General features: G+C 39.6%; 1 protein-coding gene across 24 annotated transcripts in view; it reads right to left on the reverse strand.

Annotated features, from left to right (window-relative positions):
• The window catches only part of LDB3 (LIM domain binding 3), a 154,935-nt gene that overhangs the window by 68,176 nt on the left and 70,922 nt on the right, over window positions 1-15,837 (reverse strand). For 21 of the 24 annotated variants that reach the window (XM_075610532.1, XM_075610533.1, XM_075610556.1 and 18 more), the window contains one exon: window positions 12,997-13,409. In XM_075610532.1, coding sequence (XP_075466647.1) covers window positions 12,997-13,409 — 413 coding nt within the window. Of the gene's footprint in view, window positions 1-1,189; window positions 1,211-6,803; window positions 7,008-8,911; window positions 8,935-12,996; window positions 13,410-15,837 lie in introns of all 24 variants that reach the window. The other 3 variants (XM_075610540.1, XM_075610557.1, XM_075610538.1) reach the window with 2 other exon arrangements.

Consider the following 15,837-nt stretch of genomic DNA (forward strand, 5'->3'; position numbering starts at 1 on the left):
ACATCAGTTCTGTAGGGGGTTTGCATACTGCACATAATTCCCTTAGTATGGTAAAAAGTGTCCGAGACCCGGTGTGAAAATTGATAATTATTTTCACCAAAAGAAATAAAATGATATAGAAATACTCAGGGGCATATGTACTAAGTGTTGCAAATGGCATCTTTGGTGTAAAACTGACGGGTGGAAATGTGAAAAGTAATTGACCTTCCGTGCTCCAAAGTACAATGTATTTTGGCACACAGGAATGGAATGCACTAATATTATCTAGCACGGACATATTGCGGGTTATGCACAAAGCAGTGATAAGTGTTTTTAAGTGAGATAAAAGCAGTTTTGCCGCAATTTATGGCGCAATTTTTTTAGCAATGACTGTTTTGATGATGAAAAGCCATTTAAGCGCGATACTGCAGTGTTATCATTGCTTTGTGAATCGCGCTGCACGCAATATTGAGAAATAAAGGCATTTATCTCACTTAAAAACACTTATCACTGCTTTGTGCATAACCCCCATTGTATTTGTGCACTCAAAAAAAAAAGTAGAACCTACATCAAAATCGTCTGTCTAGTTGAACCGGCGTAAACCTCATAAATGCACATACAAAAACTGATCTATTCTTCCCCTGTAAACCCTATAAAGTCTGTTTTTATTGTTAGCGCAGAATTAAGTTGCTCTGTATCAACCAAAAATGTATTTGACACAGTACAGATGTTTCATTATGTAGTTAACAAACTGTATTATTTTCCCAGTACAGCTCTTATAAATAATATTACACTAATAATTTATAGTTACTAACCAAAGTTATAAGTAACATATACACTATTTTCTTGTAATTTAAAGTGCATCAATCAGGTATTCAACATGATGCACTTCAACAAAATTAATTTCATACAGCGAACTGTGCATCGTATGCATGAAGGCACACACATACTTCCTACATACGACAGACAATTTATGATAGTTAGTACTGCATTTTGGCACTAAAATGTTGATGTAAAATGACAACTCAAATATGATCTTTGCACATAAGCCCCTTAGAGACACTATAAACTTGAGCATTTTCACTGTGATAGGATAAAGACAGTTTCACCGGAACATGAACCCCAAGAGATTAATCAACACCTAGGAGGGAATAATTTGTCTTTAACATGTCCACTGTAGGGATGTAGTTAGAAAGATATGTCTACTTACACCTGTGTAGAATCAGGGTCACTGTGAGTGATATGACCAAACCCAACAGAAAGTGCATTGAGGTTTGGTGCCATCATTATGGAGGGATGTAATGGAAACAGAGAGAGGTTAGTATGAGAAATAAGTTAATAAGAAAAAAATGGATAAAGAGAAAAAAAAAAGAAGAAAATGGTCAATTAAAGAACACACAAACATACGAACATACAGTAAACAACACCAAGAAGATCATTTTAGCAAAATGTAACAGGTTTGCCAGACTGTACAATTTTTGATAATTCTGGATCAACTCTTCAATGCACAAGGAAAAGGTCCAATGATCTCTGATGGCTGTGATTTTAGTGTCAGTAATCAGATACAGGGAGGGAATTCATCAAACTTTACTGACGGGCTGGCAGCTGGTTTCCCAATTCAGTATAATATCGTTTGGTACATTATAAGGTTACTGACTCAGATACCAACCTGAATGGTAGATCTGTAGTTAACAACACTGCACAGCCTTATTAGCAGTGAAGAGATGTAATAAGCAAGTAACTCGGCTTCATTTACAGGAATATAGATGAATTGACCAGTATGTGAGTTTTTTTTATATCGTATATATTATTTGTTCAAGAGCTTTCAGGACCTTGAAATATAAAGTACAAACTACATGCTGAAAGGACACTTCTGGTGGTCCATTAAAACATATGATCTCATTGTGATTATTTTATAGGCCTGGTATTGTAAGGTCCATTCATATGATTAAATACTAATAGTCTATTGGGTTGATATTCTATACAGACAATAGTTATGCACAAACATTACGTAGGCTATAGTATTTCTGTAACTGTTTTGCTATAGAGCATATTTTTTTTTTGGATTAGATGGACAGCTGGGGCTCAGACACATAAGAAATTCTAATCTTGAAATTAAAGGGTTTATGTTCTATAACTGTGAATCACAGACATTCCCATTGCGAGACCCAGATTATATATTTGCAGCTGGGAGAAAACCCACCATTCAAACACAACTATTTTTTAGTTGTATTTGAATGGTGGGTTTTCTCCCGAGTTTTAATACTACATTATCTGACCAACTTGATCAATATCCCCCCAGTTGGTATTTCCAATAATTGTCCTCTTCCAACTCAGTTCGCAGCTTGAATCTGTCTTTAAGGCAGATAAAACATGTAATCATCTGATAAGGAATTGACATCTGTGTTTTGTCTAGCGGGTTGGAAGTTGTGTCAGTAGTTCAAATAATGATTAGACGATATTTTATTGATGAACTCCTCCCCCAGACTGTAGAGCATCCACTAGCCATTTAGCATAGAAGCTCAAAATATGAACAGGAACAAATACAACACAGTCACTGAACAGTGAATGCTACAAACCACATTGAAATTAACATTTTAAGCTTTGCTTACTGCATGGCAACAATAGAGACATTTGTGCATTAGACAGGTTTAAAGTAATGATCTTTTCAGTACTAGAGCAGGCCTGTCTGAAACTGAAGGAGTTAACTTTGAATTTACGTGACATACAGCAGACTATATATTTTCCTGACACAGAAATATCTGTACCTATTTATGCAACTGCAGTAAGTGACAATTATTTACTATTGCTCTGGCATTTATTTCCACTATCGCATTACGTCCCATCTGCATTTTTAGCTCTCAGGGTATCATAATCAATTACTTAAGGGCTCTAGTTAGAACTCTCAAGTCTGCACGGCTGAGGAGGGACGAAGACAGAGAGCTTTACATGCACACTGCGGATGCTTAGCAATACAGTGACATCACTGGTGGCTTTTGCTACATTGACAATTTACCATAATAACTGCTATATGGCACGACTTATCTACCTATTCGATCAACATTAATTAGCTTATTCATAACCCATTTTGCCATTATAATGTGATTTTTAGATCACTATATTTGACTATGGAATATGTTGGCTCTACTTACATAGCTCAGGAGTCACTAACTCCTAACCAGTCCTCAAGGGCCACCAACAGGTCAGCTTTTAAGGATATCCCGGCTTCAGCAAAGTTGTTGACTGAGCCACTGATTGATTGAGCCACCTGCCATACCCAATGAAGGACCCTGAGAGCTTTGAAAGCTTGTAACATATCAACTACTTGTCAGCCCAATAAATGGTATCATACCAGCAATAAACTAAGGATCCACGACACATATTTTACCAGTAAAAGTACATTATGTTGTATATCTATTTTTACATATGTGGCCTGGGTCATTGATATGAAATTACAATAACTAACAATGTCAGAAATACTATACACATTGGCAGGAACCGGTGCCTCATATTGATACCACTTTTTGTAGTTGCACAAATAAAATACTAGATGTGTGTAAAAGAGAGCGAATCATTGCTGTTCTGGGATTATGGGTTGATTTACTGTAGGTGATTCACCGGTCAGATATGCTGTCCCCAGAAACACATATGCAGAAAGATGAATCCCTGTGTATGGTCTCCATGTCTCCAATGATGGGGTAAATGACTATTTATGGCTTTGACAGTCAACAAAAAATCCAGTGACTTTGATACACAGGTTGATGCTCCCGGTGGATAACCAGAATTCCAGTAACGGAGAAATGTAACCTTTATAATGCGAGCTCACTGCACTTTGCTACAGTGTCCAAGTGGCATGTCTGGTAGCCATACGGGTCCTGAAGGAAGATCTACTTTATTTGCAGATAGTGATACTTTTTATGAAACCGTTTGGAAATGTCAGCATACATTTTTCTGTACATGAATATTCCTGACCTCGCAATTTAATTCAGATGGGACCACAAACAAATCTGGGAAATAAACATTAGTGGTACAGCAGAAGCCGTAACCGGTTGTACTGTTCAAATGTGTGAGTCGCTTAACCCATTACATCTTATATTCTGGAGTATAAGGTATTTGCTCTTAGCTGTTAAACCAATAGGCTGCACACATTTTAAGAACTCTGTATGGAACTGTTGCTCCCTTGTATGAAGGAGATTCATGTTCCTCCTCTTATGTGTAATGGGGAAATACCATCAATGTCAGTAAGACATCTGTGCCTGTGTAGTTGAAGAATTGTTACCTGGACAGCTAGTTGGAGTTGGCCACCCTTGGTTGAGAACATCCAGAGGTGTTTTTCTCTAGTACAATATGATAATTGCAATATCTGCTTCTAAACACCTCTGGATGTTCTCAACCAAGGGTGGCCAACTCCAGTCCTCAAGGGCCACTAACAGGTCAGATTTTAAGGATATCCCTGCTTCAGCACAAGTGGCTCAGTCATTGACTGAGCCACTGATTGAGCCATCTGTGCTGAAGCAGGGATGTCCCTAAGACTTGACTTGTTGATGGCCCTTGAGGACTGGAGTTGCGCACCTCTGTCTTGAACAATATTTATGTTAATTTATTTATAAACAAACAGAAGATAGAATATTTATTAGGGTAACGTTACCAAACTAAAAGACCATTGTAATTTTGTTACGACTACGATGGCATAGTCAGGGCACACCCAACTCTTTTTTTAGGATTCGACTGTTTACACTTATATTTTCACATTGGTATATAAATATTAGAATAAAGCCTATGAAAACATGAGCAGCAAACTATACGGTTGCTGCAATATATGTAGTATCACAACGATTGAGATGAGATATTCAGGTACCCCTGTCATAAAGCACTCCGGTGGGTGGTTAGGAAGAAAACACAGGTTTTATTGAAATGCCACTAATATAACATCTAGATATTTTTATCTATAAAAAAAATCCCCTTTGTAAAAACAAAGGTCAGGAGACCCAGAGGATTTATCAGGGGGTGACCAAGTTGTATGTAAAATTATTTGGAAGCTGACACACTTGTATCAGATATGTACTATGGCTGGATGTTACAAGTTCTTAATAACAAAGCATGTCTCGTTGATGTGTATTATTCTTTGCTATATCACAGCCAGGAAAATAGGCAGTGCTGGTGTAATAAACAACATCAAGTGATATTACATGTCTGATATAAGTGTGTCTTCTCCCAAATCACTTTACATTCAACTTGGTCATGCTTTCAACTAATAGTCACTCATTGACTATTCTGATTGTGAATCCTCCGTGTCTACTGACTTCAGCCTTTTTTTTTAGAAGGGGGGTTATTTATATATATATTTCAATCATTGTTAATTCTTTTACATAGCGTCTTACAGAGACAGTTTGCAGACACAGTCCCTGCCCTGTGGGGTTTACAATCTATGTTTTTTGGTGCCTGAGGCACAGGGAGATAAAGTGACTTGCCCAAATTCACAAAGAGCCGACACCAGGAATTCAACCAGATTTTCCTGCTTTAAACTCAGTGCCAGAGTCAGTGTCGTTACTCACTGAGCCGCTCCTTCTCCTTATGAGGGGCATGGCAATAATAGCTATGTTTTAACGTATTGTGTACACTTCCATACCACCAACCCAAGTGCATTATAAAGGGGTACTTACTGTACATCTCACATCTCTATTGTTGTGAGCCGTGCAAGCACCCAGCTGTTTGCACACCCCTGGTTCTCTGGGGATTTGGAGGTGCACGTTTTAACGTACTGTTTGTATTAATTCCTGGGGAAGTTCTTTGAGCAATTTCTCCTTCTTAGCTGTGATCTTGAATATATGTAGTTTTAGTTTCTCAGAGAGACCTGCTGAGGTCAGAACATAGCTTCCTTTTTACAGTATTGACTAAAGGAATTACATTGAATGATTATTAAGTGGTTACTTATTAATTGCAGTCATTTACATTGACAATTATTTTTTTTTGAAATGGTAGTTAAAATAAAGGATATGCTTAAATCTGGGGTTATCTGAATTCTTTCATTGTAACCGTTTTAGTTATAGAACGGACTTTTTGCGGTGTTAAATGTCTCCCCTTTGTAGAGAATGTGACACATTTTAAACTGAAATATTAAAGTCTCAGGGTGACTTGTCAGGAACAGGGAGATATTTAGAAGTAAAAAAAATTGCAAAGTTGTTACTTGTTATAAAACACAGTGTTATAAGGTGCCATATTGTCTTTTACGTAACACGCTGTGCCATCTTTCAGAAATACAGTGTCTATAGAAGCAGAAGAGATTGTAAAGTGGAGTCCTTTCTTCCAATGTTTCCTTCTATGTTTGATACGCTTTCCCGCAAATAGTATTTAGATTCATTGGGGTTTATGTATCAAGGCAAACGGGGAGCAATTTTGGGGGCAAAAGAACTGCACCATATGTATCAAAGAAAAAAAATCCTATTAATTTCTACTGGGACTTGTTTCTTGGATACATACGGTGCAGATATTGTGCCGCAGAACTGCACCAGATTTGCTTTGATACATAGCGCCCATACTAAACTAGTGTCTTTATGCTGATCCTGTAAAGCATGACAGAATATATTATAAATACACACCCAGTATACTTATAGAATAATACAACATTATTTGCCTCCAATTCCTCAGTGTCCAGTGACTTTCTTTTTCTGTCAAAAAGCCGATGCTTCCTGCACAACGGGCTCACCCAATTTTCAAGGAAAAATACAGAAATCAGTGCATTGTGGCAGGTGTGCTGGTGCCGAGCTAGAAATGTACAGTGCTCAGATTACTCATCATGCAGGAAAGAGTGATGGATTCCTTACCCGGAGAGATCACTGCCTCTAGCCTGTGCCTGGCCAGCAATGGCGTCCATAATAGCATCCTGGGAATACATGCTGATGGGGGTGTTATACTGGGCATGAATGATTGTGGCTTTCCCTCCAGGGCCTTTCACCTCAATAGGCTTGTGGGTGGAGAGGGCAGAGTCTTTCAGGGCGCTGGGGTTGAAGCGTTCCACAAACTCAGAGCTGACGGGAAGTGAGTTGGGAAGTGAGGGGTGCAGAAGAGAAGGAAAACAAAAGGAAAGAGTGACAGTGAAAAGAAAAGTAAAATAGGAAGTCGGAGGATGGTTACCAAGACATTATTGGACATTTGAGGTCACAGGGACCTGTGTTCCAGGGTTTTCAGGCTGCACAGGTGTTAACGCATGCAGTGATAGCACACATTATTGGGCATGCACACTCAGCACTCACCCCTTCTCAGTGGCACTGGAGGAGGTAAATAACCATAACCTCACATAACACCATACATACTACAAATATACCAATTCTCAGTTCCATACTAATCCCATATTTCACTGTGAAATACTAACGTGGCTTTCTATTTAGCTAAAATATCAAATGAAGTTATTTTGAGGGAGTTTTGTAGGGAGACTGTTAAAAATAGGAGATATTGTATCTTCTATATTCTCAGCCCTGATCACTGCAACACTGTAAGCACTGCGGCATTCTTCTATATTAGGTATAAGCATCTAATAAAAGCAATTTGCATTGTGCATTGCATTGTAGTTGTTTGTTATGGGGCTCAGACAGCTGAAAACTGTTAAGCAAAAACAAGGTTTTGCATTACTGAGTGCAACTTCAATTTATGTTGGTAAGTGGGACAGAACCTAATGATTGAAAACTTCATACACAAGAAGCCATTTTAACACAAACTATTTTCTTGAGTTCTAGTGGTTTAACACGTAGAAATGTATCAAGACATTTTGTTACAGCGGGACACACAATGTAATGACGTATCAATTTCTGGCATTTTGCTGCAGTTTGTCTCCAACTTTTATGAGTCAATAAAACATAAGGCTATTAGAAATGTACATCAAATAAAGCAAAGTTGATAACAGTTTTAATTCCTATGCATTCACGAATTGACAGAATAGTTTTCTTATGGCATGCTGCAAGAGATGAGTCAAATCTGCATTATAGGGCCGTGTTCTATATGCTGGGAAGCTGTTTCCCTGCGCTCAAAATGTTTTTGGTCCTATTCATTTAAAGGGGGCAGAAGTCTTCTTCAACCCTGGGAAGTTGCTTCACAGTTTATTTAACAGACTCATAAGAAAATGTTTTATCCTTTGTATTATTTCATGTTCTGAAAAATGGTTGAACATAACACAGCATTGCCACGAGTATCATATTTACAGTAGGTGTAAAACAATTGTAGATTTAGAAAAAGGAAAAGAATGACATGCTAAATTGTTCAGTGTTAAGGGGGAAAATGTACTCGAAGCATGGGTTCAACCGATTACTGGGGATTTGCACTTATTTTTACCTCTTGTAAATGAGAGTTCAAATATCCACACTGTATATACAGTATCAGTGGTGGCCAACTCTAGTCCTCAAGGGCTAATAACAGGTCAGGTTTTAAGGATATCCCTGCTTCAGCACAGGTGGCTCAATCAGAGGCTCAGTTAGAATGACTGTACCACCTGTCCTAAAGCAGGGAGAGCCCTAATATGTGGCCTGTTGGTCGCCCTTGAGTTGGTCACCCTTTGTATATTGGATACATTCTGTGCTAGAACACGTTGCATATTACCAGTGATCTTCCTAAAGCAAGAACTGTGAGTAACACATCTCCTCTCGGAACTGGTATACATAAACTGTTACAACCAGTTCCATTTTTACACACCTGTCAACGAACTCCAGATTCTCTGGTCAGTTCTTTATTTCTTTATTTTTTTAAATCGGCTTAATACGGGGTTCAGCTTATTGGGTCTCAGTGTGGAATACCACAAATCTGCAGCATGCTGTGGTACCATTTACATCTTCCTACAAATAAGTCTGTTGTGTCCTCCCTGTGAAACTGATTCCTAAGCACAGCAGATCCATGCCGAGCAACAGGCTACAAAACATATGCACAAGGAACATATTATACTAACTTGGCAGAAGTGTTTGCTATGATCTGTAGAGAAAGAGAGAGCAGAACAGAGGTAAGATATCACAATAGTTCATGACTTGAGGTAATACAATATATATGTCAAAAAAGGGCTATGAATGAAACTCTAAGCATCTAGTTTGCAACAATGGCCATCTCCACAATCGTAACCAAGCGTAAATGGTCCAAAACAGCTGTCTATGAATGGGTCTGCTGATTCACATCTTCCTTGATGCCGCTGAGCTGTATAAGCCGTTAAGCCACGTCCACAGTGTAAGTGACCACACGCGCGGTGCGAACAACAGTCCGCACCTCTATGAGGCCGGCCATAGAGCACGCGACCAAGCGCGATGAAGCGCGACAACCCGAAAGCGTTTTCAGGAGACAAAACAATTTGTTTATGTCGCACGACAGCCGGGTCACGTGAGCGGTTCAGCCAATGAGGGTGAACCAACCTTCGTGACGTCACGGCCATGCCTCCACCACGCCTCCCCCTCGCTGTGGACCTCAGGCCACAGATCGCTCGGCCGACAGGCGCACGCGACGCCATGCGCTCCATCGTGCGCCCACTTCATCTGAGGCCTTAAATACAACAGGCAAAACTTGTAGACAAGCCACCTAATAAATTGTATAGGAAGCCACAAGTGACACACCCACTCGGTGACCATTTGCATGTCACTACCCAAAACCCATGTCGGCAGCTTAACCAATGTATGACATGTGCCAAGGTGGTGATTAAAGCAGGTTTGCAGACATGTGGAAATCCATGCAAAACCAATTATGGGTATTCTGTCTTTGTATAAAAGAGTGACTTTATTCCTAAGATTTATGTTTGCTTGTAATTGGTTGCATATGGTGTCATGTCTACTCGCACCTAAATGAAAAATTTTGTCAAAGGGCATGTTAATGTTCTCTGGAATTCACAATAGCACTAGCAAAATCACAAGCTGATGCAGACTGGATAAACAGAGGAACAAAATCTCTTCAGACACATTCAGACACTGTCATCTCAACTTTAATATGTAGTAAAATCAGGCTAGATTGTTTTTGGGGATAAGCGGATATTTGACCTCAATATAATGCGTGAAAGGCGCTAAGAATTACCCAAAGCTTGTAATAACCTACAAATAGAAACAGAACACAACTGCATATCTAAAATACTAATGTGAGTAATAAGCAGAAATATGTGTGGATTATACTTTATCCAGGAAGACTTACGGAGGTTTAATGTCTGCTGGCTGACCCTGTGCAATCTTTTTGTAGAAACATTTTTCTCAAGGACACTGAGGGGCCTTATTTACGGAGGTCTGCCCGGACGGAAACGTAGGGCAAAAACCAGCGCAGAAATCCGAGCCCTATTCATCAAAGGAAATACATCTCATTGAAAGCAGAGGGTTTTTTCCTTTAATCGGTCTGGTGCAATTCTTTAGCATAGACTTTGCCTCTGTTTGTCAGCACATTGACTTTTCTAAATGGACCCCCACATGTGAAATAAACCATGGATATTCCAATCTAAGAAAGTCACATGTGCCACACGGTGTTATACTGTAATGCACTTCACAATGTGTCATTTGGATGATACCATCTCAAATATAAAATAGAAGGGCACTTTTAATAGAGTTTGATCTCCTTCTGTTAACAAGAGATCTTTGGACACATTATAGGGAGTCGAAGTAGTAGGAAGGAGAGGCATTACTTTGCGCATAAACTTAATATTAGTATTGCTGTTTTAGTGTTTTTTGATATCAATTTTCTCCACTTTCTGTGTGCCATTTTAGCCTCCAGAGCTATATTATCTAACACACTTATCTCAGGTGTAGCATTGTAGAAAGCATTCCTTCATACAGAAGAGCTTAGGGATACTAGAATAAATTACTGACAAGTTGCATGGCATTCATACTGTCTCTTTGATATTAAGGCCACATTATTCCTTTTGAAAAAAACTTTTTCACCCCTCTATTGGTATCAAAAATATTCTGCCATTTCTCTAAGCCTCTAAAATATCTCCCTGCTCTAATAGCTGGGGAGATATATTAGGAACACGTTGGAGCCTGTAAGCAGATAGTGATATAGCCATTTTTGGTATGTGTTCAACAGCTGAGCATCCGCTTACAGTCAAACACAGTGTAACAGAATCATTTGGTATAAAAGGACCCCGTGTCTGTTTTAATCCTTTGAACCTTGTCCATGTACTGTACGTCAAATGACATTTTTAAGGTAGAACAGGGAGATAAATGTATAGAGGAGTGAAATTCATTGCTTCATTGAGAAGGTGGAAAAGGCAATGTATTAATTATAGGGAGTAGATCTCCAGGTGTTGGTTCAGTTCTATTATCCTGCATACTAGCAGCAGTATTACCCACTTGGCATCTTTAATGTGTAAATAATAAAGTCAGCACTGAAGTTTTTTGGGACATTTGGAGGCGATTTGACTCAACCTAGTGCCCACAGATTGATTGCCGCAGAACACAGGAAGAAACAATGTCCTCTCCCAAACTGTGCATTATTGGGGCTTACAAACCTTCCTATTAGTATATAGGGCAGAGACGGGCAGGATAATGACACAATGCCCATCCTTGGCTTTAGATTTTCGTGATTCAGATGCTGGGCCAAAGCCCTTTGCCACTCTGTCATAGGTCACAATTAAGCTTCAACCATTCATGACGAATTCAAACGTATCAAGCACTGGCACTGCTATAGCAAGTTGTTGGCATTGTTCGAAGACTTCATACTGTAACTAATCATCATTAGAATGAAGTCTCTTCATTAAGCATGTTTCCAGTTAGTGAAAGGGCACTTCTGAAATCAATACAGCATAAACATACAGAAACTGGCAGCAGTTGAGTTGGTCCAACTAACTTTCCAATTTTTTACTACTGGGTGTAACTGTACATGCCTGCTGCTTAGGAGGTATAAATTAATAAATTACTTGGGAAAGACAAGAGAATCCTTTTAGGTTTTCACTCTGACCACCTCTGCTGGGGTGATGTTCCATGCACCCACTTGTAAATAATTAGTCGTATACTGGATTCACTTTTCTTTAACTCCAGCACTGCATATCATTTAATATCTAAAATGTAATAACTTTCAATCCTATTTGGTCCCCTTAAAATAGCCGACGGGTGGGTAATTAAGTCACGTATATCTCTTTAAAGCACTATATTTGTTCACATATCACATATTTATAGCACAAGAAAGCATGAGGGAAACTAGTTGTGGTGTTTGGATCACAAAACCATTGAATTCCTCATTTTACAATGTACTGAATCCAATGTAGACTGGGAATAAGAGACTCATAATTGTACAATCACCATTCTACTACCATCATAAACAGGTCTACTCTACTTATCCATAGCTAACACATGTAATATACATTGAATTTCTTACATATCAATCCACCACACTGACATTTAGTGAAGCCAAACTGCTACAAATTCCAAATGGTGTTATGATTGAGCAAAGTATGCAGCTCTTCAGATGGTCTCCAGTGTGAGTCTGGCAGTTAAAAAGGTCAAATCAAAGGTCAAGCTATGACCATCACATTGTTACAATTGCTCATGCCAAGAAAGGTCAAGCAAACCTGCTGCAACATGTAGCCAATGACCAAGAGTTATTGTCAAATGCAAACAAATTGTCAATACTTAAAACATTCAATAATAAATAAGGCCAAATTCATCAAGCTTTTAAATATATTTGACTATCTACAGTACAATTGATGTATTTCACATGTATTTATATATTCCTGTAAAATACAGAAATGAGGAGTAGATGCTAGACATTTTGAGTGTAGTTGTACATTTTAACCTATATAAGGACTAAAACGACTTTGGAAATTAACAAATGCGGCTCACACATTTTGTTTCCGTTCTTTTGGCATCAATGGCAGACTTTCATGGCAATTTGGAAAGAAAGTTGTACTTGAACTGGGAGTAAAGTAGCTTGATGAACTCTGCCCATATTTAAAGGTGGAGTGGGATAGGTGTTACACTTTAATTCACTACTATGCAGACTCTACTTAAGAAAAAAAACTACTGAGTGAAGCTCATCATGAACCTTTGTTCACATATTTACATTTTGCATGTTACATACCCTCTATGAAGACCACCTTCTGAAGCCCTTCCTTTGAGACTTAATTTATGCATCTCAGCCATTTCTTTTAGGGTCTCTGCTGAATAAAGCCCAACGGGGTTGTTATATAATCCTTTCTTAGCTGGGCTAAATTGGCTGTTGGGATTGCGGTCATCATTGGCCAATGGATCAGCCATTGGACCTATGCTACTCTTTGTAGGAGATATTTCAGAAGCCACAGAGTGGGCTGACATGGATGTTCTACATGACGAAGTCTTTATAAAAGAGGAGCTATGTGAATGGTGGATCTCTTGATTGCTGAGGTAGCCTGTTATTGCCCCATTGGTGGCCATACCACTACCCAGAGTCACGGCAGGTTGGCTAGAGAAAGTACCGACGGTTGTTCTGCTGCCATTGATTTCCAAAGCGTGGTCCTGTAATAGCACACATGCAGGCCAAGAAAGAGAAATACAGCAATCAGAGCACGCACATGCAAAGATTACAAAATAAACAGCTTGAAAACACTCTTTAAATCCATCCCAAATCAACATCAACACCGCAACAAAGTAATTAGTGCTCCAAGTTTTCATTCCATATTGCAAGCAAAACATTCATATACAGTAACGGCTTCCACTCGGCCACTTTGGTCTTCTTGTCCCTTTAAAATGCTCACAGTTTAAGCAATTAGTTTTTGCAGCCAAAGTTATTTCACCCATGTCTGAAAGATGTGTCCGGTGCTTCTTTTTCCACAAGGCCCAGGGACAATGGAATACACAGTCAGGTAGACAAGTATAAAGGTTTTTTGTTGTTTGGGGGGGGGGGGGGGGGGGGGTATAAGAACAGTTTAAACAGACATTAAGAAAGAGCATCAAACAGCATGTAACTAAATACTGGCACATTTTTATGTGTGCTATAGTGCCTTTTGGAAATAACCCCCATATACCACCAGGTGTTTATACAGTGGTTTGGGTAAACCACAAACTGGATGGTCACCTGTCCCGGTTATTTGAAAATGAATCTGGCTAATTAGGGTTGGCTATTTTTTGAAGATTACAGAAACAATGTCGCTAAATTATTTAGAAAGGCTTTATGGTTCAATCAATGCAATCATGTCTGGAAAATATACAGTATGAAATTATGAGAAAACCTTCATTTTAAAGATGTACATGACTCACCTCTAATCCATTTGTATAGGACATTGTTGATTTATCGACTAGCAAAGGGGCTAGTCACAGGATAGTTTACCCTTTGTTAATGGATTCTGTACAATGCAAGGGTTAAAATCAAGTGTAAAAAGCTCCATGAAAGATAATAATATAAGATAAGATGAGGAAGTGATGATTTCTTGTGATGGAATCATAAGTTCTAGTATATAGTTTATTGTCTAGAACAGGAGTGGCCAACACCCGTCCTCAAGGACCACAAACAGGTCAGGTTTTCAGGATATCCCTGCTTCAGCACAGGTGGCTCAATCAGTCCCTGCTACAGCATAGGTGGCTCAATCAGTCCCTGCTTCAGTACAGGTGGCTCAATCAGTGGCTCAGACTGAGCCACTGATTGAACCATCTGTGCTGAAGCAGGGATATTCCTAATACCTGACTTGTTAGTGGACATTGAGAACCGGAGTTGGCCACCCTTGGTCTAGAGTGACTTAGAAAAAGTCAGAAACACTGTGTATGCGTTCATATCCTAAGGCTGCGTCCCGCTAGCGCTGAGCGGGCGGCGCTTGTCGCGGTTACTTACATATATAGATATATGTAGGTCCCCGTGCGCGCTCGTGATAAAAATCTAACTTTCCAGCCTCAATGCCTCCCCCCTGCCCCCCCCGCACGCGTAAATGACAGGACACCCGGCGCTCATGCTTGGAGCGCTCTCCAAGCATGAGCGCGCTCAGCGCCAGCGGGGACTCAGCCTAACATGTTAAAGTGGCGTGGTTGGATAATACAGCTTCGTGACCTTGCATTGGAAAGCCACGTAAATAACAGGATGTTTCCTTTCTTACGTGTGTACCTTGTAGCTGTGAGTGAAGCCCAAGTGGAACCATTATCCTCAATTTGCAAATGTTTGAGTATGATAATGGATCAAATCAGATGTTAAAAAGCCTGATCTTTGTAGTTTGCCAGAGGCGGGAAGAAAGTGGCACAAAATGAGTTTATGTATTTTGGGAATAAAAAGATTTGTGCATTATAGCACATATAAATAAATATACATACAGCATGAATTATATCAATAACAGGCTACAAAATGACTAAAATGTAAGTAAATGAATTACTACAGGAGCATATATAGCATAGTGCAGGGGTGCGCAAACTGGGGGGCGTGAGATTTTTTGGAGGGGCACGGCGGTTTCAGAGGCCCCACACTCTTCCCCAAGGCATTTAAATTCAATGCCAGGGGGCCGCGCAAGGCCTCTGTAACTCGATTACCTTGATTTAGCCGGCCTCGAGCGACACGTCACCATGGCAATGCGGCATGAAATGACGCAGCGGGTTCATGTGACGTCACATGACCCCGTGGCATCATTCCATGCCCGTCGCCATGGCAACGCGAGCATGCTCTCCCCCAGGGCGTGAGCCTTGGGAGAGCAGGCAGGGGCGCAGTACCAAAAGTTTGCGCGCCCCTGATGTACAAACGTCGAATTGGCCATGCATGCTTATTGTAAACATTTAACAAAATAGCTGCTAGAAATAAATTAAATATACAAATGTATAAAATATAGGAAGCTCCTTCATGAAAGGAAATAATCCAAGGAGTGAATGCTGCTTCCACAAAGAGTTTGGCATTTTGACCAAAGAAACGTTTGGCTGGCAAATATCTAAAAAAAAATAAAAACCCATACTAATGAATAAAATGATACCAGGA

Source organism: Ascaphus truei, chromosome 8, assembly GCF_040206685.1.
Source record: "Ascaphus truei isolate aAscTru1 chromosome 8, aAscTru1.hap1, whole genome shotgun sequence".
Taxonomy (NCBI): domain Eukaryota; kingdom Metazoa; phylum Chordata; class Amphibia; order Anura; family Ascaphidae; genus Ascaphus; species Ascaphus truei.